Source organism: Octopus sinensis, linkage group LG6, assembly GCF_006345805.1.
Source record: "Octopus sinensis linkage group LG6, ASM634580v1, whole genome shotgun sequence".
NCBI lineage: Eukaryota > Metazoa > Mollusca > Cephalopoda > Octopoda > Octopodidae > Octopus > Octopus sinensis.
The window spans coordinates 54,488,712-54,516,190 of record NC_043002.1 but is presented as its reverse complement, the minus strand read 5'-3'; the positions used below and the strand labels follow the sequence as shown (position 1 = coordinate 54,516,190).

The window sequence follows — 27,479 nt, the reverse complement described above, 5'->3', positions numbered from 1 at the left end:
AATATCAGTTATGCAATTTATTCTAGACCAAAATATATACATGGATGTTTTTAATGTGTGAAAATTCTAACCACTGATTTATAGACTTGAGTAGACTGTAGTGTGCTGGCGAAATAAAATATATCGAAACACACGCCCAGAGTTGTCTTTAACCAGCAAAGAAAAATCAGATCGTTTTCTCTCCCTATGTATGTAAATTAAGAGTGTAGTTTTGAACTTTAAAAAACTGGGGGCTCACTGCATGAAATATGTTAGCACCGACATTATCATGGAATGAAACGAAACAGAAACTATTTATTTACTTGTGTATTTCCACTACTTTTGTATTTCTTTGATAATCACATGAAGTCAGTAATTTTGTTTGTGTCTTTAATAGTAGGGTGTGGTGAGACAGATGTTAACGAAGTGATGCTCATGCTCTTTTGAAAAGCATTTGTGACGTAATTAAAGTGAGACGCATAAAAACCAAATCACGAAGTTGAGTCGCTGTAAAGTTGCTTCTTACTCTACAACTCATTGTGAAAGCTTTTCTTTCTCATCTTTCATTGTTACAGACTTCGTGTCTGGCAATCAATAATGCAATTTCCAATGAAAAATACTATTTAAAAAACACATACTGCTTACTAAAATGTTTTATAATTTTAAATTTGAGAGAGAAAAAAATTCTGTGAATGAGTTATCTTTTACTGCTATTGTTGGTCCTAAGTTTTTTTCTTAATATATTTTATATTTTTTGTAAATTGACGTAAGAGTTCTTCTTTGTTCTTAGTAAACTGAGAATCAAAATAATATTACATAAAATTACAATTGTGCTAACAAGTTTCAATGGCTTGATTGTCTCCCTTCGTTCTTTTGTTCTGTTTTCTTTATTCCTATCTTTTTCTTTTTTCCTTTCTTTTTCCTTCTCTCGTACACATTCACATCTACATATCTATGAATATATATCACTCTGCCCGACGTCTATCTACCTATGTCTCTCTGTATACATACATACATGTGGGGTGGGGATGGAAAATATGAGATCTATGCCTCTGTAATTGGTATGATTTGACAACATTCAAATTTTGAACATATAAATGGGATGAGAAATTAAGTGTCATGGCGTCGCTGTCCTCAAAGCAATACCAACGTATTTGGTGTTGATTAGCTTACAACCAGAACAGAAACATGTCACCGTATCGAGAAACCATGTCACCGTATCGAGAAAGCCTAGTCCCTGGCTCAAGCAACTCCTCACCAATTATATGTTGGTTTCTTGGAAATTTTTTATGTGTTTAATCAAGGAAAAAGATCTGTGTCTTCTACCTTCATAGACAATTCCAGACTGATCGGCGACGCGGTCAAACGAGGAAAAACGTGAGCGAGAAATGGTTTTCGTTGCCGCATCTGAAGCATTGCAGCATTTCTTCTGGCTTTTTTCGTTCTCAGTTCAGGTCGAATTTGCCTGCCATCCTTTCGGGGTGAATAAAATTTGTCCATCCTTTCGGGGCGCATAAAATAAAGTACCAGTTGATTACTGGGATCGATATAAGCGATTATTCCCATTCTCTAAAATTTCAGGCTTTGTGTCTATATAGTAGATTTTTCTGAGTTCAAATTCCGCTGATGTCGACTTTTTTTCATCCTTTTGGGATCGATAAATTAAGTTCTAGTGCGCACTGGGGTTGATATGACCGACTTAACCCTTCCCTCAAAATTTCACGTCGTGTGCCTTTAGTAGAAAGGATTTTATTATTATTATTATTATTATTATTATTATTATTATTATTATTATTATTATTATTACTATTATTATTATTACTATTGCGGAGGTATTGTTTTCAGTCGTGTTCGTTTGTTTGTTTGTATGTTCCGTGGAGAAGAAATCTCAAGAACCACTAGATGGATTCAGATGAAACTTTCAGGGATGTTTAGCCTCGTGACTGGCATGAACTGGCTAGATTTGGGGACAAAGATTCTGGATTATTTTTCCGTTTTTTTTTCTACTTAATTTTTGAGAGCGGTCGGGTTCATTTTTAGTATTCTCGTTTGTGAGAGCAGTCGAGTTTATTTCAGATATTCTCATTCTAAAAATCATCTCTGGCTAATCGTTGAGAGGACGTTGGTGTTGCCTTGACGGAGGCCTGCGCTCTCTGAGCACTCTTTTTGTTGTTTATTATTATTATTATTATTATTATTATTATTTATTATACGAGCTGGCAGAATCATTACCACACTGGGCAAAATGCTTGGCGGCATTTCGTCCGTCTTTATTTTCTGAGTTCAAATTTCGCCGAGGTCGACTTTACTTTTCATCCTATCGGAGTCGATAAAATAAGTATTAGTTGAACACTGGTGTTGATGTAATCGACTAGCCCCATCCTCGAAATTTCTGGCCTTGTGCCAAAACATGAAATCATTATTCTTACTATTGTTATTTTACTGTTTAGTCAGAGAGGAAAGAACAAATCCTATAACGCTTTTTAAATTCTTTTTGAAGTTTTTCGAAACAGGTGGGAAGAAAGGAAGAGTTTATTTTGAAATCTGGATGTAACCCCGAATGCTTGCAACAGATAACGGTACCAAAGGACGAGGGCTGATGTTAAACAATGGGACTCATTAAGTCAACTTTCCAAAAACACCCTAGAACCCAGATCTGAAACAAATACAACAAAACACCTTGTTTGACGTTCTAACAACTCTGACTATCCACCATCTTGGATTAATAGTTTATTTTATCGACCCTTTAAAGACGGATAGCTGTTAACATCAGAAGGATTTTAACTGAGAGCGCAGTTATCCAGAACAAACACTGAAAAGTATTTTGCCCTACGTTCTAACGACTGTAAGCAATTTGCTATCTATTCGGGATTTAGGAGGATTGATTTTCTGAGGGATTAAAGTGACTTACTGCAGGGCCAAGGTGGGGACAGCAACAGCATCTTTCCTCTTCTTCCTCCCTTCTTTCTCTTCTTCCCTCCTTATCTACACTCTTACCTCTTCTTTCTCCTCCTCTCGGTCCTCTTCTTCTTCCTTTATATCCTCTTCACCCTCCTCCTTCTTTTATAATACTCATTTTTATCCTTTGCATATTTTTAATGACTTAGTCAAAGCCCATAAGTATTTTCAGGAATTCTGCGATTGATGAGCAGAAGGCAAGAAACTACCACCAAATCGAAGCAATTTGATGATGGACTCTGCTCCGAATTCTTGTAACAGAATGGGCCCCACTAAAGGCATCCAAAAAACTAAATGAATCTTATTAAACTAGGCGATAGATTACGTCTCTCAATGGACCTACGCATAGTTTATGTCTTTTAAATTTCGTTCACATGATTTAGTTCAACCAAAAGAAACCGTAGATGTCACGCAATGGCTTAGATCCCGGAACTCCTTAACCATATAACCATACCAACATCTATGCTAGCTCATCCATACATAACCCTAACCCTAAATTTTCTCGTGGATTTCCTACTTACATGCAACCCTCAGTATGATTACTCTTTACTCTCTTTTACTTGTTTCAGTAATTTGACTGTGGCCAAGCTGGAACACCGCCTTTAGTCGAGCAAATCGACCCCAGGACTTATTCTTTGTACTTATTCTATCGGTCTCTTTTGCCGAACCGCTAAGTTACGGGGACGTAAACACACCAGTACTGGTTGTCAAGCGATGTTGGGGGGACAAACACAGACACACAAACTTATACACACACATACATTTATATATACATATATACGGCGGGTTTCTTTCAATTTCCATGTACCAAATCCACTCACAAAGCTTTGGTCGGTCCGAGGCAATAGTAGAAGACACTTGCCCAAGGTGCCACGCAATGAGACTGAACCCGGAACGATGTGGTTCGTAAGCAAGCTCATTTTTTGAGAAGTGGACTACGAGACATTAATTATGAAGCAGACGCACTACTAAAAAATTTCAAAGTAATTTATTTATTAGGTGTGTCATTGAGAAAGTCCCGCGGGCCGCCGTTTGCTCATGACTGATTTAAGCATTTGGCTTTTATACCCCATCTAGTATTCGCTACGCTTGCCTCTATGTGACAAACAGATTCATAAAAATAACACCTGAGTCATTTAGTATGATAGTCGCCTGGATTCCTTTTTCATCTTGTGCCCATACGTCTAATTTATTAGCTTTTGACTCCTGAGGTCTGGGAGCTTCAGTAAACGAAGACATGAAAAATTCCAGTTTATTAAATCAATTGAGATTAATTTGGTTCAGCGTATAAACGAGATGCAATTTTGATTATTAGGCTCTATCGATTAGTCCCGTCTGGAGACAGTTTAGATATTGATCGACTATTTAGATAAGATATGAGACATTTTGATGGAATTTTGGGTTACTTTTTCTGTTATTTTTAGTTGTGGTGGAGGGTGTTTGTTTTTTGACTGGTGTATTATATAATTTATAGATATGTTTGTTCTCTTTGTAAATTCATACAGAAATAAAACAGAATTCAGAGTTTTTCCTTGAAGCCAAAACAAACAATTGGAAACGTGAATTGTTCGCTAGAGAATTGTTAGCGCCCATCGGATTCTGGTACTAGAATACACACGCATATATTGTGTATACATACATAAATACGTGCAGACATACTGATAGGCAGACAGAAAGAAAGCCATATATATCCATACAGAAAGACAGATAGATATAAATAAGTATCTTTAAATAAATATACACACAAATAACCCAATTCCTACAATTACACACATTTACGTACACATAAACACATATATACACGCATACAGCCTCCCCACGCACACACACATTTTGGCACTAACATATATGTGTGTACGCGTGCGTGCATGCGTGTGTGTGCGTGTGTGCTGTGTGTGTCTTTACAGGCGACCAACTATCAGTCGTTAGAGCATTAAATGGAGTGTCATGCGGTTATTGTTCAGACAGTTAATGTCCTGAGTTCAAGACCCGCCGAAATCAACTTTGCCTTTCATCCGTCCAAGGTCGATAAAAAAAAAGTGCCAATCTAGGGCGATGGAATAGCGTAACATACATACATACATATACACACATATATGTATGTATGTATGTATGTATGTATGTATGTATGTATGTATGTATGTATGTATGTATGTATGTATGTATGTATGTATGTATGTGTGTGTGTGTGCGTGTATTGATGTTTGTTAATATCAAGGATTTCTCAGCAAATATATATTTATTAAGCTATTACAAGTCTGACGAAGGTAAGGAATCCGAAACTTCGAAGTCGCTGTGAACAGTTTGCTTCTAAAAGTTTAATAAATATGTGTGTGTGTGTGTGTGTGTGTGTGTGTGTGTGTGTGGTGTGTGTGTGTCTGTGTCTGTCTGTCTGTATATATATATGTATATGTATATACGTATGTATGTATGCATGTATATATAGACATATATATATATATACATACATATATGTATATATATGTGTGTATATATATATATATATATATATATATATATATATATATATATATATATATATATATATATACATATATTTATGTACGTATGCATATATACCTATATGTATGTACGTATGCATATGTACCTATATGTATACAGATATGATAATACGAGGGCAATCGGCACGAGCGCGTGCGCACGCACGCACACACACACACACACACATACAAAGAAACGCGTTTATACTGGTATTGTACAACAACCCAAAGATATACCGGAAATTATCACAGAGATTAAGCCACACGATGACTTGATATAACTTCTGAAACATGACTAAACATAAGCTCATTATAATTATATAATTATTAAGAATATATGAAAACATCCATCCATCTTTCCTTCTATTCGTCTTCCACGCGTGCATGACTCCGATTACATACACACATATACATACACACACACACACACATACACACACACATATATATATATATATATACATACATACATACATACACGCATACATACATACATACATACATACATATACATACATACATACATACATACATACATACATACATACATACATACATACATACATACATACATACATACATTAAAAACGAGAATATTTGCTGCTGTTAATTGCTTAGAAACCTAAAGACAACTTCTTTCAACCAGATTATTAGTTCACCTTTGCACTCATAATGCTGGTTATATTACTTAATGTCTAATTGATAATCTTAAAAATCTGAAGTTTTCAGGCTAAAAGGAGACATTTCACATCGTATTCTGTAAATCTAGTCTGTGAAGAGAACAAAGAAAATAAGCAAACATTTTCGAAAATATATAATTCTATACTGTTGTTCGTATCTGAATTAGAATGAGCTATTGTCTTCTATTTTGTTTTTCTTTCTATCAGAAACCTGCTATTTCTGCAAAGGAAGATTTCAAAGAAATAGAAATAAGATTCATACATACATGCACACATACATAAATGCATGCATACATAAATGTATGCAAACATAAGTAGATGTTTACATTACATATATACTTACATGCATACATGCATGCGCATATATATATATATATATATATATATATATAAATATATATATCACTTTGATCACCTTGACCGACCAGTCCGTCAGGCGTCCATTTGACACCGCTGGTCACAGCATGCTGTCCACTCCTCTCTGGATCGCGCCTTTCTCATCCACGTGATCCCAATCGTGCTCCTGAAATCGGTCTTCCGGGTGGTCTTTTTCCGCTCGCGCGGGTACCACTCGACAACTGCGTGCGTCCACCGATTATCGGTGAGCCGGGCGACGTGTCCAGCCCATCTATACTTGCTGCGTGTATACTCTGCGATGACATCTCTCACGCCGGACTTCTTTCTGATGATCTCGCTACTGATGTGCTCTCTCAACGAGATACCAAGCATTGACCTTTCCATGGCTCTTTGAGCCGTTACCAGTATCTGCTCTTCTCTCTTTGTGGTAGCCCATGTTTCACTACCATATAACATTGCAGGCAGAACTGCACTGTTAATGAGGTTGGCGCGGGTGGTCCTGTCCAACCTTCCCTTGAGCACATCCCTTATGCCATTAAACGCCTTCCATCCGGCCCTTACTCTCCGTAAGATCTCCTTTTCGATATCTCGGCACATATTTACTTCCTGTCCCAGGTAGACATATTCCCTTACCTCCTCTATTTCATCACTGCCGATCACCATTCGACCTGTTGGTACGTTGTCTGACCGCATGAACTTTGTTTTCATGCGGTTCATCTTGAGACCTACTGCAGAGCTTTTGATGTCGAGCTCCGTCAGCATGGTCTGAAGCTGATCCGTGTTTTCAGCGATGAGTACGATGTCGTCAGCGAAACGGAGGTGGGTGAGGAGCTCGCCATTGATGTTGACACCACCTTGCCAGTCGATGCCTCTGATGATCTGTTCGAGATATGCAGTGAAAAGTTTTGGGGAGATTGTATCTCCTTGCTTCACTCACTTCTCGGCCGGCACTCGTATGGGTGATGACAGTAGAGCTATGTCGGTGGTGCATCCGGAATTTGCCTCTCTGAGCAGCTGCACATATTGCGCTTCGACTCCTTAGGCTTCCGGAAAAACTACAGCACGATGGACCATATATTTAGTCTAACGCAACTGCTTGAGCGAGCAAATGAGTACAAGCTGCCTCTTTGCGTTGCGTTTATAGACTATGAGAAGGCCTTCGATAGCGTCGAAACCAATGCAGTGCTGAACTCGCTGCATATATATATATATATATATATATATATATATATATATATATATATATGCGCTGCAAAATGCTGCTCCTCTAAATAGAAACCTTACTTGTCATTGTGATTTTGTGGCCCGAAGCAAAGCAGGCCTTGCCGTCCACTCAAGACAATACATAGTAAATAATTCACAAGTACTCAAGCAAACTGAGTCCTCAACAAGTTCCTTTGTCAAAAGCTTTGCAAGATACCAGTAGGTCTAAAGAGACACATTCGTGTCCATAGGACATGATTACTGCTTTATTTTACTGAACCCTCATTTTTATACAGAGTCCGCTAAAAAATGTGTTCACACTTCAGGAAAGGAAACATGTAAATCTGTGTATACACTTAACTTGTATAAGTACCTCTTTAAATATAAATACCTCTTTCGGTGTTTTATCGAATTGCAATAACACCGAATAAATTGCGATTACACTGAATTAAAATATTTATACAGATTTTTCCTTTCCTGAAGCGTATATACATTTTTGGGGGCGGACTGTGTGTATGCATATATGCATATATATATTTACAAACATATACATATACATCATTTACATATGTATATATATATATATATATATATATATATATATATATATATATATATACTATATATATATATATATATATATATATATATATTTGTAAAAAATGAAGTTTGAAAATGCTGCTATATTAGACAAATTTAAATTTAAATTAACATGTTTCGGTTCTTGAAACGACGAACCTTATCAAAAAAAATTATATATAATAAAGAGAGTCCATGCTATATGTTTAAAGAGTATGATGTAATAGTTCATAATTGTGACATATATTCAATAGAGTCAAATATAACAAATTCATATATAATAAAGATAGTCCATGCTATATGTTTAAAGAGTATGATGTAGTAGTTCATAATTGTGACATACATTCAATAGTCAAATATAAAAAATTCATGTTCTTGAAAAGGCGAGGAGTTCATTTTAGATTTTACCTTGTGTTCCAATGGGAGCAACAGTAATGATTTTTGGTTGGTGTCTGCTCGCATAATTTTGGTGAATTTTGTGATGCTGGATTTATATTAGCTCAGCTAAGCTGTGGTCACTTGCACTTTTCACTGACGTCATATAGTTCCAAACCAATCAAAACCCAGTCTCAACGAATATAGTGAAAAGACTCCTAACTGTATCCTGTTAGGAAACCAACCAAGCGGAACGACAGTTTGGCCACGGGAGAAATACGTCATCATTTTTTTTACGAATTAGTGCTGACCCATGACTGTATCCTGTTAGGTGGCTAGTCCAGCAGAACGAGACGTCATCAATGTTTTGACCAATCAGAATCGGGTCTGAGGTGGCTAGTCCAGCAGAACGAGACGTTATCAATGTTTTGACCAATCAGAATCGGGTCTGACCCATAGCTGTATCGTGTGGGGAAACAGACCAAGCAGGGTGACAGTAGCTTGACCACTGAGGTAATACATCATCAGTTTTTTGACGAATCAGGATTAGATCTGCTCGTAGAGAAAGAGATCTTTTTATAAATTTTTCCTTCCCTATATATATATATATATACTTATATTTACATATATATTATATACATATATTGACATACATACATACATAATACATACATCCATACATTTACATACATACATACATTTACATACACACATACATACATACACACATACATGCATACATTTACATACACACATACATACATACACACATACATGCATGCATTTACATACACACATACATACATACATACAATGTATGTATATATTTAGATACATATATATATACATATGTATGTATGTACATACATAAATACATACATACATACATATATACATACATACATATATATATATATACACACACACAATACACATGGCTGGCTCTCTGGCTGGATGGATGTGTAGATGGATATCTTGAAATGAAATAAAGTAGCAATCACACTAAAGACAGTACCCGAGTATGTCCATGGCTGAAACAAGTAAAAGAAGTGAAAGTATACTTACATATGTACATTCATACAAGACAGCATTGAAATGTGTCACGTTGGTATAGGGGACTATTCATTCTTTGGTGTATCAAATAGTTTTCACTAAAACTTTTGCTATTAATACAAACCTGGCAAAACAATAAAAGAGAAAGAAAACAGTTGGTTACATACTTTGAACAGATGTGAAGAAACGCCTTTTTAGAGAAGGTCATCGTAGTAATCAACCAGTGAAATTCAACTGAAAATAACACACAAGTTCTTCTACTACATACGACATGGTAAGACATGAAATCGCGGTCAGCTATCGTTTGTCGCAGAACTTTCAAGAGAGATTCTCATGGACTGTTGAATTAATCAAGATTTGTAAAAACTCTACAAGAAAATTATGGAGTTAATCTCGATCAGTTACTTGAAGAGGTCAAATTTCTGCTGAGTTGTAAAATATGCCAGCTACTAACCTTTCGGTGTGAAACAGTTACACCAGAAAGCTATGTTCGTGGCGAAGAAATATGCTAGTTTATCAAGTAAAATCAACTCCCAAAATCTCAGCAAATAACACTATCAACAGACCAGCAGAATCTACTCGCGTAAAAAAAAAAATAAATAAAACTTTCTATAAGTTTTAGATATGACTACTGTCATTACACGGGTACACTTGTCGTTGCACAGGTTCAATCTAATAGAAATGTGTATATGATACAAGCTGCACGTGAAGATTGCAGCAAGACTTAATCAGAGTTTCACATTTACATCAATAAGCCTCTAAATGAAAGAATGATAACGAGCCGATAGAAAAACCTACTGACTTGGTAGTATCTGTGATCCAAATCGAGATGTTAAGAAGACCGAGCACAAACAGAAGCTCCCGACTTTTGGATATTGAATGTCCTACTGTAATGTGTTGTAATTGCTATTTGCCAACAGATGGAAGTAATAAAAGATAGATTGAAATGATAACACGCAACCAAAATGTTGCACTACTCTTCCCTCCTCTTTCTCTCTCTCTCTCTCTCAAAAAAGAAAAAAAATCGATAGACTCATGGAAAAGATTCGGACAGTTAAATATTATCATTAGATTCAAAGCGAATAATGAATTCCCGAACCAATAACTACGACTTCGTGATAAGCTATCCAAAGCCTACAGAAACTTCCGACGAGAGACACCCACCTAGAAAAATAATTATCACTAAACCACTAACTGGGAGTGGTCAATCAAAAGCTTTATTGTAAGAAATGACAAGAACGCAGGATTATCAGCAGTAAGTTTGCATTAAGACTACAAACTACATGGGAGACTATACCATCAAATTTGAAAATGCTCCGCCTCGTTATTATTTGGAGTCAATATGTATGCGAAGGGGGCTAGAATTTAAATAAGTAACACAACAGCGGTGCGTTATGCGTTAACGAGTTACGGAGTGAATACTGTGCAAGCATCTCTTCTAAAACTCTCCTAACATTTGTTGCCAATCTACCGAATGGAAACATCATACGGGAGAGATGTGTAAGTCAGTTATAGGAATAAGGAAACTCATATTCTATAGTGAAGCTCTCGTTATAACAAAAAAAAAGAAAGAAAAAAGAAAAAAAGGCACTGGATTCGATGTGCCAGACGGTTTGACGGTTCCGTGGACAACACTAGTGTTAAGGAGCCAAGAGACATAAGTGGCCAAAAATTAAAAATCCATAGCACGCTTAAATGTTATGTATTAACAGTACATCAATGTAGTAATACTGAAGTCTATTGAACCTATGGCTACAGTATGACTAGCGTTTAAGAAAGCGCTTGACTCTACTCTTCAATCATGAATAGTAACTTCTGGTTTTCGTAAGTGCATGTGTCTAGGTGTACATTCATACTCGCATGATTACTCAGGAAATGGGTGACGCTGGTTGTTGCCATTAACAACTCGAAATGAGCCTGAAGTCAAAGATCTTTAAATATAATCTCTCTAGTACCGTTTTGATCTTGTTTGATGCCAGCCAACCGCTCGTTAACAAAGAATAGCCAGAGGAAATGTCAACTATTTTGTTTCAATCAGCTGAAAAATAACAAAAACTGCAACAAATGAACAAGCATGAATTTTAAGAATACATGTTAGAGAGTCGGTTTGCCTGAAGACTAAATTTTCAAGATAATCATAGAACTGGCAGAATTGTTAGCACACTAGACAAAGCACTTAGCAGCATTATGTTCTTCCCTACGTTCTGAATTCAAATACCGCTAAAGCCGACTTTGTCGTTCATCTTTTCTGGGTCGACTAGCCCCCTCCCCCAAAATTTCAGGCTTTGTGCCTATAGCAAAAAGGTACCAGACAAGGATTCTGGATTATTTTTCCGTTTTTTTTTTTTTCACTTAATTTTTGAGAACGGTCGGGTTCATTTTTAGTATTCTCGTTTGTGAGAGCAGTCGAATTTATTTCAGATATTCTCATTTTAAAAATCATCCCCGGCTAATCGTTGGTGTTGCCTTGACGGAGGTTTATGTCACAGGCGGTTCGAGTTGTTTTTTGTCATGTTAGACGTTAGTCATAGTGTTAAATATTTGTTCGATTGATTGTTACTGTTCAATTGTTGCAAGTATTATTTTGAATTGTTGTTCCTTCCCATTGTGGGAAAAATGGAATAAACACCAGCAAGTGGCCACAGCTATGCGGCTGCAACTGGAAAAGGGATAGACGTGGTTGAACCTCGAAAAATAAAGGAATGCGAGAAGTTGCTGGAAAGAGACGGAAATACACTGAAATTAACGCCGCCAGTGGATCTAACAACCAATGTAATGAAAAAAACGGTGACAGACACCTCCTCTTCAGCTCTATTTTTCTTTTCAAATGAAAAGCAAAATACCTTTGTAAGGCAAGGCCAGAGACGAAGCTGCCTGTCTTTACTCATGTCATCCTTGTCTTCCTCTTTCGCTATTGCTACTACGATGAGAAAACAATTCTTACCTTCATTTAATAATAAACTCGGGTGGGTCAATTTTTATAATTGACCCAGTCGATAGCTGGCTTCTCCTTGTACCAGACAACAGGTGTTCTGCATAAGCCCACATCTCCGACACCTCCGGACACTGGACAATAGCGTGCGGTACGGTTTCCCTATCCCGCTAACATCTTGGGCAGGTCGGAGAGTTGCATTGACCATGTCTTGCAAGCTTATCCCGAACGGGCAAGGCATTTCTGTAATATTGCCAGGTCAAGGACTTTTGGAAGTTATCCAGCGTCCTCAACCCGAACGTACAAAAAACAGGCTGTCAAGTTGAATAAATCCGAGACTCTGAGTATCCCCCAGGCCATCGTCGCATTCAGCCTCTACCAACCCTCTATAGAAAAATGCTGTAGAAACCCCACCGCTGGCATTACTCGAGCGACGGAATAGCAGGAGTGCCTTGCGGTACTCCGTATGCCACACACTCAACCTTGATCTACGAAAGCACCAAGCTTCCCGTCCACCGAAACTAGCGAACGAAGGAAACATCCGTTTCGCCAGCGGAGACCACACCCGTTCACCATTCAGAAGGTTCCAGAGATGCTTCAACCTCAACGTATATTTGCGCATCATTAGCCAAGGCATACCTAGTCCTCCCTTTAACGGTCTTTGACAGCAAATAGAGCGTCTTACAAGTGGCTTCGAGCCCTTCCACAAAAAGCGAAAGAGCTGTCTTTCCAACTTGATCAACCACGAATCCGGGCAAGGGACGATGATTAGGCGGTAGATAATAACCGATGCGATAAACACATTGGCTACCTCCGCCCTCCCTTTCAGAGGTAGCCACCGCCAAGACTAGGTCTTGACTGTGTGTGCCATCCCAGCCAGTTCTTCTCTACCGGGAGGTCTGGACCAAACCAGATCCCTACCAACTTAACCGGTTCCTCCGTCCAACGTCCTACGACGTTGTCTGAAGGCATCGACTTGCCCCTCCAGGTACCGAGTTGCAAGCCGACCGATTTTTCCCGGTTAATTTTTGCTCCTGCCACCTCAATGGCCTTGCCTACCTCCTGTAGGTATTCCATTTTGTTCGCACTGATGGTGATGTCATCCGCGTAAGCTGAAACCGACTCTCCACATCCTGGTTCTCTCGGTATGCCACTCAACTTACGCAGTAACGGCTCAAGAGCCATCACATACAAAAGCGGTGAGAGCGGTTAACCCTTGGCACATTGAGAAATGCGCAAGGCAACTACTACCACAATTTTTAATCTTTCCATTTTACCAATGTGCTATCGGAACACCAACACAAATTAGACTAAACAAGGAAACATTCTTCATTGAAAAATACAAGCCCAAACTTAACCATTCCAACATTCTTATACAGAGAAACTCACCCCCCAAAAAAGGCAAGAAATATTAAGCGATTATCTCCCTTACACCGGAAGAAATCACTTATTACCTCCCCTTATCTGGAACTCTTCTTTATAGTTCTCAACGAAAACATAACGATGTAAGAAATTTGAAAAGCTGAACGCGAAACCGGTCATTTCTGCAAAAACTATGTCATTGTATGAAAAAAATTTATAACATTCTTCAGACATAATGACTCAAATATATATTTTTTAACCTTTTAAAACAAGCCTTCTGTAGTTTTTTCACTTTTTACTATTTATATATATATATATATATATATATATATATATATATATATATATATATAGGTAAATGTCGAACGATGAAATGAATTCTCAACACCGTATTGGTGGATATATAATTTCCTTATTTGTGAATTAAGACTACCATTGGTTTGATGTTAAGAAAAGTAGAAAAATTTCAAGTCGATTACATGGAGAAAAGTAGAGGTTCAGCAAAAGGAACTGATAGAATAAGTACTAGGCTTACAAAGAATAAGTCCTAGGGTCGATTTCTTCCACTATAACCCTTTAAGGCGGTGCTCTACCATGGCCACAGTCAAATGACTGAAGCAAGTAAAAGAATAAAAACTGCGCGCGCGCGTGTCTGTGTCTTTGCGTTCCCGTAACTTAGCGGTTCGATAAGTACCGGAGGTAATTCATTCGACTAAAATCCTTCAAAGTTGTGTCCCTGCATGGCTGCAGTCCAATCACTGAATCTGGTAAAAGATAAAAAATAAAAAGGATCGCAAAAACATAACCCTAAAAATGGTATTGCTTACGAGTCCAAGAAAGGATACCATTCCTTTTCTGAGTATCATTCTAAAGTTCTGGAAAACATGTATGTATAACTTCATACCAGTATGTTGAAGTAAGTTCGTTCGGCATAGCTGAGGTCGCCTAAGATACTTTCAGGACCTGAGCGCTTTTGTATTCATTCCTAGTTCGTGAGATGTTGCTGACCGCAGTTTTATGCACTAGGTTGATATGATTGTTATTACTGGTGTTGTTTAGCAGGTGCTTGCGGAGTGATGATCAGGTATGTGTATGAGTAAATGTTCTGGGTAGGCATGATTAAGGTAGATTGTCAAATACTCACTCACTCACACACATACACATTTCTCTCTCTTTCAGTGTCACTATCTCTCTTCCTCTCTGAATGCACACACACACACACACACACATATACGCATGCTCACAGACATGTATACACGTATAGAAACAAAACGAATTTTAATTCGGTGTAACCACGTCGAGTAAACAAATACAAACACCTCTATGTATGCAACATGTAAAAATGTTTCTAGTTTTATACAGTTGTGTTTACATTACAGAGAGAGAGAGGGGGGGAGAGAGGGAGAGAAAGAGAGAGAGAGAGACAGACAGACAGACATACTGACAGAGACAGAGGTAGAGAGACAGAGACAGACAGAGATTATGTACTTTTAATTCGATCATGTTGCTAAAAAGATTCCTCTCTGTGGCTCTATACAATCGCTGGACCAACAAGAAATAAGCAGCCGCCGTCACCGCCGCCGGCGCCACCAGCACCACCAGCACCACCACTACCAGCAGCAGCACCACCACCACCACTACCCACCTTTTAAAAACGCAAGTATTATATTATCATTAAATAATATAGAATTAGCTACTTCTAAAAAAGCAGGATGACACGGTTGGAATGGCCTTGATCATAAGTTTGCTCAATCATGTCATGGTTGACCAAAGTTTAAGAAAAAACAACTTAAAATGTTTTTATATTCTGACAGCTCTCGATGATTGGCACATTCCACCTATTTATAAGCTAGCTAATGTAACAATATGTATGTATGTATGTATGCATGTATGTATGTATGTATTCATCAATTTATATGTAACAAATAAATGAGCGGAAAAATATTCATTGATATGGCCTTTATTTTATCGTTACAGTTTTTTATACACAGACTAGTTTTAGTTCTGTAGTCCATTCTGCAGGTGGTTAAGTTAATTTGTGAGTGACTGCTAGAAGATGGATGGAAGAAAGGAAGAGAAAGAGTAAGAGAATATACCTTTCTCTGTGTTGACAAGTAGCGAGGGTGAAAGTTCTGTAGCCCCGCTGTAACAAGCCATATGTGAAGTGTTCCTTTTGACTAGGAGCTAACCGAAAGAGGTAGAACCAAGTTTGGGTTCCGTATTTATATTTTTTCTAAATAAATTAGGTCGGGCTAAACAAAGGATCTTTCGTCTGTTATATGTCTTGACCTAGATTTGACTTGAAATGACCGCAGGGAAACAGATGACACTCATAAATTTCCTGGTGCAAATGATGACAACAGCAAAAAAGAACTCGTAGAAAAATCTGGACTGGTTTTCGAATCTTGGCTAAATATCTAAGAAGCAATTCACTACATATATATATATACATACACACACAGACACATATATATACAGACATACATACATGCATGCATACATACATACATACATACATACATACATGCATATATGTGTGTGTGTGTGTGTGTGTGTGTGTGTGTGTGTGTGTGGAGGCACAATGGCCCAGCGGTTAGGGCAGCGGACTCGTGGTTGTAGGATCGCGGTTTCGATTCCCAGACCGGGCGTTGTGAGTCTTTATTGAGCAAAAACACAGCTCCGGGAGGGGGCGGGGGCGATCCCTGCTGTACTCTTTCGCCGCAAATTTCTCTCTTTCTTCTGTTGGCCTGCTCGCTTAGCCAGCGGGGTGGCGTCATTTGAAGGCTAAAACAATGCGAAGCGCATTGTGACCAGCGATGTGTAGCAACATCTGATAGTCTGGTCGGTCACGGTGATATATATATATATATATATATATATATATATATATATATATATATATATATATATATATATATATATATATATATATATATATATGCTCATTTGCATATGACTGTGCGTCTTTGTGTTTGTATCTCAGACCTTGCCAACCGGTTTTGGTTTGTTTACATCTTTATAATATCATAGTTCGGGAAAAGCAGGTCGATAGAAAAAGTACCAATCATTAGCATATATTAACATGAGAACCAAGTTCGTCAAAGCAGTGCTCCAGCATGGTCGTAGTCCAATGACTGGATCAAATAAAAGAATAGAAATAATAATTTTCAAGACAAATTTCATGACGCATGCACGTTCCAAACTATACAAAATATAATATTCCATCATTGACAAATTTGTATTCTTTTTGTCTTCAGATTCTCGACCAAAGTAAAATGCTGGTAGAGAAATTCTAACTAAATAAGAGCAACAACAAGAGCAACAACACAGACAATTACAACGGTAGTAACAAAGGTAACAGTCGCAATCGCAGCTTAGAAAAGAAACACACCAGCGACAAGTTATTTATCAATGTTCTGTATCCAGGTGATGATGCCAGACATAAAGCTGAAGACGTTACGAGGAGAATATTCCAAATAGCTTACATGTAAAATATTGGAATATCGGAGAGAAGAGCTTAACATGTTATGTGTGTGTGTGTATTTGTTGTTGGTGTTAATGATGTTGGTGTTGTTGTTTAAACTCATTCGACTCTGATGGGATAAGATTTTGAAATTATAATATGATCAAATGTATTCCAGCCGTAACCATGCAACGTTTTAGGTTTACTAGAACTCTCACTCACTCACTCTCTCTCTGTCTCTCTCTCTCTCTCTCTCTCTCTCTATATATATATATATATATATATATATATATATATATATATATCACGTGATCACGTGACCGAGCAGACCATCAGATGTTGTTACACATCGCTGGTCACAATGCGTTCGCATTGTTATAGCCTTCGAATGACGCCACCCCGGTGGCTAAGCGAGCAGGCCACTATATATATATATATATATATATATATATATATATATATATATATATATATATATCATCGTGACCGATGAGACCAATAGTGCCATGTTGTTCACAGTCCACCGTTCTTGATTTCTTCGGGAGTGCAATAAAGATGAAATTACTCAGATCTTCTGGATATTTCCCATCATCATAGACTTTATTTATTACATTTGTCAGTTTTCTAATTCCATATTCCTCTAATGCTTTTGTCATCTCAATGACAATTCTGTTTTTTCTTACCATTTTGATGGCTGCCTGTACTTCAGATGGCACGATCTTTGCACCCTCATAAGTATTTGGAAAACTAAGCAATGTTGTTCTCTCATCATGAAATAAATCTCCTATATACTCTATCCATCTGTTCAAAATTGTATTGTACCAGGTTTATATATTCCATTTCTAAGAAACATTATGACTTCTATAAATACCCAGGGCCCTCTTGACATTTACCACGTCTCATGAGCTCACAACCCACACTCCACAAGCAGCACGACCTGCTAGAAATAACAGCCAACCAGATCTCCTTCAAACCACATCCTACCATCTTAAAAACAAGAAAATACATAATGTCTGAAACATAAACAGAGTAGTCATGGCTGGCTTGAACAACTTTGATCATAGATCTGTTCAGTCAGAGATGATCTCGGGTTATACTGGCACTCTGTCGGTTACTACGACGAGGATTCCAGTTGGTCCAATGAACGGAACAGCCTGTTCGAGAAATTAACGTGCAAGTGGCTGAGCACTCCGCAGACACGTGTACCCTTAATGAAATTCTCAGGGAGATTCGGCGCGACACAGAGTGTAACAAGGCTGGCCCTTTGAATTGCAGGTACTACTCATTTTTGCCAGCTGAGTGGACTGGAGCAAGGTGAAATAAAGTGTCTTGCTCAAGGACACAATGCGTCGCTGGGAATTGAACTCACAACCTTACGATCGTGTGCCGAATATCCTAACCACTAAGTCACGTGCCTTCACTCGGGTTATACAACAACAGCAACAACCAATATGGAAAGGACACATCAACAGATAACGTAGTCCTACATACCCTTAAAAAGACGGGATGGTCTCTGTTGGAGAACTTTTGGTAATAGTTCTGCTCGGTCAAGCAGACATTGGACTAAACAGCAGCAAGAACAACTGCTAATACTAATATGAGCCAATGAAGGATTGTCTATTAGTCAGTCGCTCAATGTGTTAGAAACGGCATCTGAATCTCCCTCATATCGTGCCCCACTGTTTTAAATAAGGAAGGGCGAACTACTAAGGGAACCTCTATGTAGTCGCTCGATTTGTTTAAGATAGCAGCTAAATCTCCTTCAAATTACATCCTACCGTTTAAAGGAGGAGGAAAAGACGATTTTGTGAATGTCATCTTGGCTTATCTACATATAGGGAAAAGACGAGATGGTCACGGCTGGAATGCTTCTAATGATAGGCCTGCTCGGTCAGAGTTGACTTGGTGTTAAGCAACAACAATAGCAACATAGATATCAATAAGGCTAATGACAACAAGAACAACAAAAGCGGAAATGAGAGAAGCAACAGTAGCAGTAAAACTTACTGGTTACAAAAACCATAGCAACGACACATAGCAGCTGCAAGCGGAACAGAAGTAACAGTAAGAGAAATAGCAGGAGCAACAGCAGCACCAGTTGCAACAAATTGACAACAGCAGCAATAACAGTCAAAACGAATGAAAATACGATACCTTTACGCTAGAAATAACAGCCAAAATCTTCCTGAAATCAGATTATTTGATAATGTAATTCTGGATAAAGTGAATTCGAAATTTTAAAAACCAGATAGTCAGCTTGGAGTGCCTATGTTTTAGGTTTGCTCGATTAGAGGAGCTAGGGTTGAACAACAACAGGAAAACAACGGTAAATGATATGTATAAGAGAACCTTTAAGAGAATGAGCCGCTATGTGATCATTCGATGTGTTAGAAATAGCAGCTGAATCCCCTTAAAGTGTATGTTACTGTCTTCATACATAAACACTATGTCTAAAAAAAACCGGGATGGTCATAGTTTGAACATCATTGATTAGGTCTGATTTGGAGTTAAACAACAACAGCGCACATGGAACATAAGCAGGTGTGTGTGTGTGTGTGTTGTGTGTGTGTGTGTGTGTGTGTGTGTGTGTGTGTGTGTGACCACCGCTTGACAAATTGACGACAGCGATTTGGCAAAGAGACCGATAGATAAAAAAAAAATAACTACTAGGGTCGATTCATTTACTCTTTTACTTGTTTCAGTCATTTGTCTGTGGCCATGCTGGAGCACCACTTTTAGTCGAGCAAATCGACCCAAGACTTATTCTTTGTAAGCCTAGTACTTATTCTATCTCTTGTCGAACCGCTACGTGACGGGGACGTAAACACATCAGCATCGGTTGTCAAGCGATGTTGGGGGGGGGGACAAACACACGCACACACACACACACACACACACACACACACACACACGCACACACACACACACATATATATATAAATATATATATATACGACGGACTTCTTTCAGTTTCCGTTTACCAAATCCACTCACAAGGCTTTGGACGGCCCGAGGCTATAGTAGAAGAAACTTGCCCAAGGTGCCACGCAGTGGGACTGAACCCGGAACCATGTAGTTGGTAAGTAAGCTACTTACCACACAGCCACTCCTACGCCTTGACTAAAAATTCTTCAAGGCAATGCCCCAGCATGGCCACAGTCTGGAACAAGTAAAAGATAACAAGTAAAGATAGCTTTGTCGGGAATACCTTTGATCTTCTACATCCGTTGGACCAATTCGATCTAAAGTTAATATCTATAACATGTTACTTTGCTTTCGTGGTTGATTTACGAATACAAATATTTGAAATTCGCAATCAGATTACACAACAACGACAACAGCAGCAAAACCAGTCAAAAGGGGAAGTTCTACTGCAGTCATGGGCAAACTGCGGCCCGCGGGACTTTCTGAACGGCATGCCTAACGGCTAATTACCATGGTTGTTCTTTTTTACTGGAGCAGCCTGCCTGATGATGAGCCATGTCACATGCGACTAGTCGAAAAAAGTTGCCTATGCCTACCGTACCACGTCTTTCGGCTAGCTAGAAATAGCAGCCAAATTCCTTGGAATTACTGCTTATCGACACGAAGAAGGAAGAACGAATTGAAGAACCTACGCTGCGCACTAAGCAAAGTAGGCAATCGCTTTACGCGCTGAAACCTGAGGACAACTCAAAAATTCAGAAGAACTCATACAAAATTTCTTACTTCGAGCAATAATGGTTTCAAATTTTGGTAGAAGTCCAGCACTTTCGGGGAAGGCGTTAAGTCGATTACATTACTCAATTAGTACTTATTTTAACGACCCCGAAAGAATGAAAGACAAAGTCGACCGCGGTAGCATTTGAACTCAGGACGTATAGACGGACGTAATACCGCGAAGCATTTTACCCGGCGTTCTAACGATTCTGCGAGCTCGCTGCGTTCTACTTCGAGTAATAATCCTTTCTACTAAAGGCACAAGGCCTGGAATTTTCTGGGGAGGGGACTAGTCGATCACATCAGCCCCAGTGTTTTACTGGTGCTTAATTTATCGACCCTGAAACGATGAAAGGCAAAGTCAATCTCGGCAGAACTTGTACTCAGAACATGAAGGCAGACGAAATACCTATTTCTATTTCTTTACTACCCACAAGGAGCTAAACGCAGAGAAGACAAACAAGGACAGACAAACGGATTAAGTCGATTACATCGAACCCAGTGTGTAACTGGTACTTAATTTATCGACCCCGAAAGGATGAAAGGCAAAGTCGACCTCGGCGGAATTTGAACTCAGAACGTAACGGTAGACGAAATACGGCTACGCATTTCGCCCGGCGTGCTAACGTATCTGCCAGCTCGTTTCGTTCTTCGAGTAATGATATGAAAAAAAAACCTTTTTCCAATTAAATTCATGGAAACTAAGTAGGTACAGTTGCTCCGGAATAGTTGAGAATGGAGGGTAGGGGACGACCAGGTTGTCATGCAGTGTTTATGATCTGTCACATAATTTCACAGGAAAATTTTCAGATTTTGTCTCAAAACAGATTTATTCAATGATATACATGATCATACAACTATCGATTTCATCTTTTTTTTTTTCCCGGGCATGTCTACGTGGTTAGGAAGCTCGCTTTGTAACCTCGTGCTATCTCGGCCTCGTTAGTGCATTTGGTAAACGGGAATTGCATAGAAGCTCGACGTGTGTGGGTGTGTGTGTGTGTGTGTGTGTGTGTGTCTACCCTCCACTACTACTTGACAACCAGTGTTGGTTTGTTTATGTCCTCATAACATAGCAGTTCAGCAAAAGAATCGATAGAATAAGTACCAGGCTTAGGGAAATAAGTCCTGAGGCTAATTTGTTCAGCTAAACCTTTCAGTTCGGTGCCCCAGCATGGCCGCAGTCCAATGACTGAAACTAATAAAAAGAATTACTATCGCTGGTGGCCTCATAGTATTTGTAGCCCTGGGGCATACAAAATCTTAATGCGGCTCGGGACGGTCATATCTGGAACGCCTTCGACCATGTCTGTTCAAACTGGGCCTTGGGTTAAACGACATTTGGCACTCCATCGGTTACGACGATAAGTGTTCCAGTTGATCCGATTAACAGAACAGCCTGCTCGTGAAATTAACGTGTAAGTGGTTGAGCACTCCACAGACACGTGTACACTTAACGTAATTCTCAGGGAGATTCAGCGTGACACAGAATGTGACAAGGCCGACTCTTTGAAATACAGGACCAACTCATTTTTGCTAGCTGAGCGGACTGGAGCAAGGTGAAATAAGGCGTCTTGCTCAATGACACAACGCACCGCTGGGATCGAACTCACGACCTTACGACCGTGAGCTGAATACCCTAACCACTAAGCCACGCGCTTTCACGAAGCAACAACGTTATCGACATGAAAATTCGTTCCCTCGAAGGCGACGATATGTTCTAGGTTTCCCTAATTTTATAAACACTCAAGAGAAATATTCCCAAATTATAGATTTTCAGGAAATCCAGAAAGAAAGGGGGGAAATTGGGGAGTGGGGGAATCAGAATGAATCATTGATGGGAATACACGGTGAGGAGAAAGGGGAGGATGGAAAAAAAAACAATCGGGATAGAGGGTAAATGGGTAGTGGTGGTAGTTCTTTTGATGATGTGTGGGAATGATGTGGTGATGGTGGTGGTGATGGTGCTGGTGCCGCTACTTCTGCTGCTGTTGCTTGTAGGGGCGATATGATAATGATGATCATCATCGTCAGGATCATGGTCGTGATGATGATGGGGTGTGGGGACGATGGCGTCGATGGGGCAGGTTAAGGTGGTGGAGAGACTTGGATCTAAAGATATAAGATGAAAGAGAATTGTAACTAGATTTATCGATTTGTCTGAGTGTCTGATTCCTTATCTGTTTTATATATCTGTCTATCAGTCTGTCTATCTCAGCGTTGGACATTATCAGTTGATGCTAGATCTTCATTAATTCACCCACGCGTTCTGTGTCGAATTCGAGGAAATAATATAATACCTGTAGCTTGGTGGAGAGGAGCTAAGAACATTGAAACATTGCTTGGAAATACAGGATTTTTTCTTTAAGTTCATATGTACCTAGCATAAAAAAATATCAATATACAGAAAAGTGCACAGCAAAACGATTGGAAATTAGATAAAATCAAAGACATAATGTTAAACACAAAATTGCGTAAAATGCAATTAGATATCCTCAAAAATTTGTCTTGGATAAATTAGATGTATACTCTTCTCTGGGTTCCAAAGAGTCATTTTCTCTAAGGTTTCGAAGTAATAGTTAGACTATACTTTGCTGATGAGGTCTAATAACACCAAAACGTGTTCGTAGTTCTCCCCCGCTAAAGATTAGACTCACTCTTCACTCAGTTCTATATCTCATTAATTTCAGTTAATCTAAATCCCAGCCCCCCCCCCCCCACTGCCTTTCTTTAAAACAGTTAGATGATGTAAGTTTTTTTTCTTTTTCTAATCATGAAGGGTATAATTTTAGTTTATTAAAATATCCTGGTTCACTCCATCAAGAATATATATATATATATATATATATATATATATATATATAATATATATATATATATATATATTCAGTCCCTGGGTATTCTAGTCATATCAATAGTTTATAGGACTCACCATGACATCGCTATTTAAAAGATACTGAATCTTTCCTCATTACGCTACACTTCATAGAGGAAGCTTTGCCGCCAGGAATATCGAACATATTATTTCATTAGTAATAAAGTACTGCTGGCACCTGAATACATAAAAAGTTTGATTCGCAAACACGCGCGCACACACACACACACACACACACACACACACACACACACACAGACTCAGCCCGAATATTGCTTGGAGACACCAGGCGTGTTATGACAACCTATCTAGACTTGTGTCTCCAATGCCTGGAACTATTAGTAGCTCGTATCTTTATACTACGTACATTAAATGATAGATAGATAGATAGATAGATAGATAGATAGATAGATAGATAGATAGATAGATAGATAGATAGATAGATAGATAGGTATGTATGTATGTATGTATGTATGTATGTATGTATGTATGTATGTATGTAATTGTAATTACAGACATGGTGATATACGGAGGTACAATTATATAAGTTATTACTATTAAATACAAGAAATATTTTAATGAGTTACTTGAAACTGCATTTCCTTGGTATGATTTTTAGTATCTTGTTTGTATATTTTTTTTTAATGCTAATCTCATGAAGTCACTAAGATGGGATATGCATTAGGGAATCGTGTTCATCGTTTTCTGTTATAATTCCATTAATATGTATAATATATTTTACGAATCAACCCAGTATTTGTCAGATACTTTAGTTTGTCGACTTCGGAAGGAATTGATTGTAAGAGATTATCTACTGAGATTTGAACTACAAGAAGTACGTATTGAGATATGAATTCAGTACATAAAGAGTCATAACTAAACACAAGGAACAGTGTGTCCAATGCTTTAATGAATCTGCGAAACCACCGCCTTCCGATGTTAAAATCTTCGGGGCAGCTTTGGGAAGTGTCTTCCAGTATAGTCCCCGGACCGACCAAAGCCTCGTGAGTGGATTTGGTAAACTGAAGCTGAAAAAACCCGCCGTGTGTGTATGTGTGTGTGTATGTGTGTGTGTGTGTGTGTGTGTGTGTGTGTGTATGTGTGTGTGTGTTGTGTGTGTGCGTATCTATCTATCTATCCATCTGAGCATGTTTTGATGCTTGTGTGTATCCACACCACCGCTTGACAAGAAGTTTTGGTTTGATAACGTCCTCCTAAATTAGCAGTTCGGCAAGAAGATATCCAATAGAGTACCAGGCTTAAAAAGAAGTACTGTTCGACTAAACCCCCTTCAAGCGGTGGCCCAACATGGCCTCTGTCCAAAGACTGAAACTAGTGAAAGATAAAAGATTATTGAAACCCTAATTAACAAACATAGATATAATCCAAGATGTGAGTTTCATCTTTGATAACTTTCTTTCTAGAACGGAAATCCCTATCAACTTATGTCTATAATTATGGTTTTCCTGCCAGATTTTTCAATCGCAAATCATTTTACAAACTAATAATTTCCATTTCCATGACTAATTGGAATGGAAGCTCTATATTCGAGACAATGTCTTGCAAATCTAGATTTATAAAATTTATATATATTTGTGTGTGTGTGTGGTTTTATAAATACACACACACGCACACACACACACACACACACACACACACACACACACACACACACACACACACACACACACACACACACACACATATATATATATATATATATATATATATATATATATATATAATTGCGTGTGTCTTTGTGTTTGTTCCAGGCTACCGCTTGAAAACCGGTGTGTGTGTGTAAAACGAAGAACAAGCACAAGAAACAACGCGAAGACGTGGTGCACGTAAAGTATTAGCAGATGCTCAGGGAAGGAAAGAAAGGTGGTTTTATGCTTCGAGGCTATAGTAGATGATACTTGCACAAGGTGCCACGTAGTGGGACTGAACGAGGAACCATATGGTTTGGAAGCAAGCCTCTTGCCACACAGCGTAAGAAGTTTGCGCATATTTCTGTGTGTGTGTGTGTGTGTGTGTGTGTACAACGGGATTCCACACAGTTTCTGTCTACAAAATGTACACACAAAGCACTGATCGGCCCAGGACTATGGAAGAAGATATTTTCCCAAGGTGTCACGCAGTGGGACTGAACTGGAAACCATGTGGCTGCAAAGCGAGCTTCTTAACCACGAAGCCTGCGCCTATATCAGATTATATTTACTGAACACGCAAACTGTGAAAAAGTTTTCATTTCTTCTTGAAACTCGAGATTAAAACAATTAAGCTTCATTGTCATATCATTTAAAAATGATAAAGCTGTAAACCAATAGGAATCATAAAATTCATCACGTTGTTGCTGCAGTGTTTGTTTTGTTTTTTGTTTTTTTTAGTTCAACAAATGACCTTTCCTTTGCTCACCCTCCTCAACATCTACTTCTGAAAAGGATTTAAACAGTCTGTGCTGCAGATGTGGTTTATAAATTGAATTTAACAGCCAGCATCATGGTGTGGTATTTAAAATTTTGGAACACAGAATTCGTGGATAACATAATATACGAAGAGTGAAAATTTTTCGCCCTTACACAAAAATTAAAATTTACATTTTCCCTATCATTCACGGAGTATTATCAGTTGTCACTAACTTTTGAAGAGGTATATCATTTTATATATATTTATATATATTTATTTATATTATTTTCGCGAATAGATTTATTGAAAGTTTTGCTAATATCTTCACCTCACATTTTCTTTTTCTGAAAAATGAGACTTAAAATGTTACTTCCTTTATAGGGTTTCTGAGAAAATCATACGCATAAAATGTCAAATGCAAACTTTTTTAATGTCTTACTCATTTACTTGTTTCAGTCATTGGGTAGCAGCCGTGCTGGAGCACAACCTTGTTCGTTTTTAGCCGAACAAACGGACTTCAGTACTTATTGTAAGTCTGGCACTTATCCTATCGGGATTTTTTGCCGGACCGGGACGTCAACAAACCAACGCCGATTGTCAAGTGGTGAGGAATGGACTCTCTCTCTCTCTCTCTGACATACACACATACACACACACACACACACTTATGTATATATAAAAGAAAATATTTCTCCCAGCGTTCACTATTTTCCTCTCGTTCTGGTTTCCCTGTATGTCTGCACTGTCATGTTTTGGCTCCCCACTTTGACCCTCCATAAATTCTATATCTTACTTTAGAATTTATGGGAGCAATTGTCTTGGAAAATTCATATTATCGTTGAATGGCGAGTAGATAGACAGCCGACAACTGATGAAGAGTCCTTTCTCGGTGTTTACTTTTCCTGTTTTCCATTTTTCTCTCTCGTTGTTTACGTATTTCATGCTGTTTGCATAGTTGGTGACGTCCTGTACCCATATATACATACACATATACATACATACATACATGTGTGTGTATTTGTGTATGTTATATTATATTATATTATATTATATT

The 27,479-nt window shown here is 38.3% G+C and overlaps 1 protein-coding gene across 3 annotated transcripts in view; it reads right to left on the bottom strand.

Moving 5' to 3' along the window:
• Nucleotides 1–27,479, bottom strand: part of LOC118763919 (putative protein TPRXL) — a 185,423-nt gene that overhangs the window by 100,728 nt on the left and 57,216 nt on the right. For 2 of the 3 annotated variants that reach the window (XM_036503902.1, XM_036503903.1), the window contains one exon: nucleotides 9,698–9,809. In XM_036503902.1, the coding sequence (XP_036359795.1) occupies nucleotides 9,698–9,707 (10 nt within the window). In that variant the 5' untranslated portion in view covers nucleotides 9,708–9,809. Of the gene's footprint in view, nucleotides 1–9,579; nucleotides 9,607–9,697; nucleotides 9,810–27,479 lie in introns of those variants that run through there. The other variant, XR_004999685.1, reaches the window with a different exon arrangement.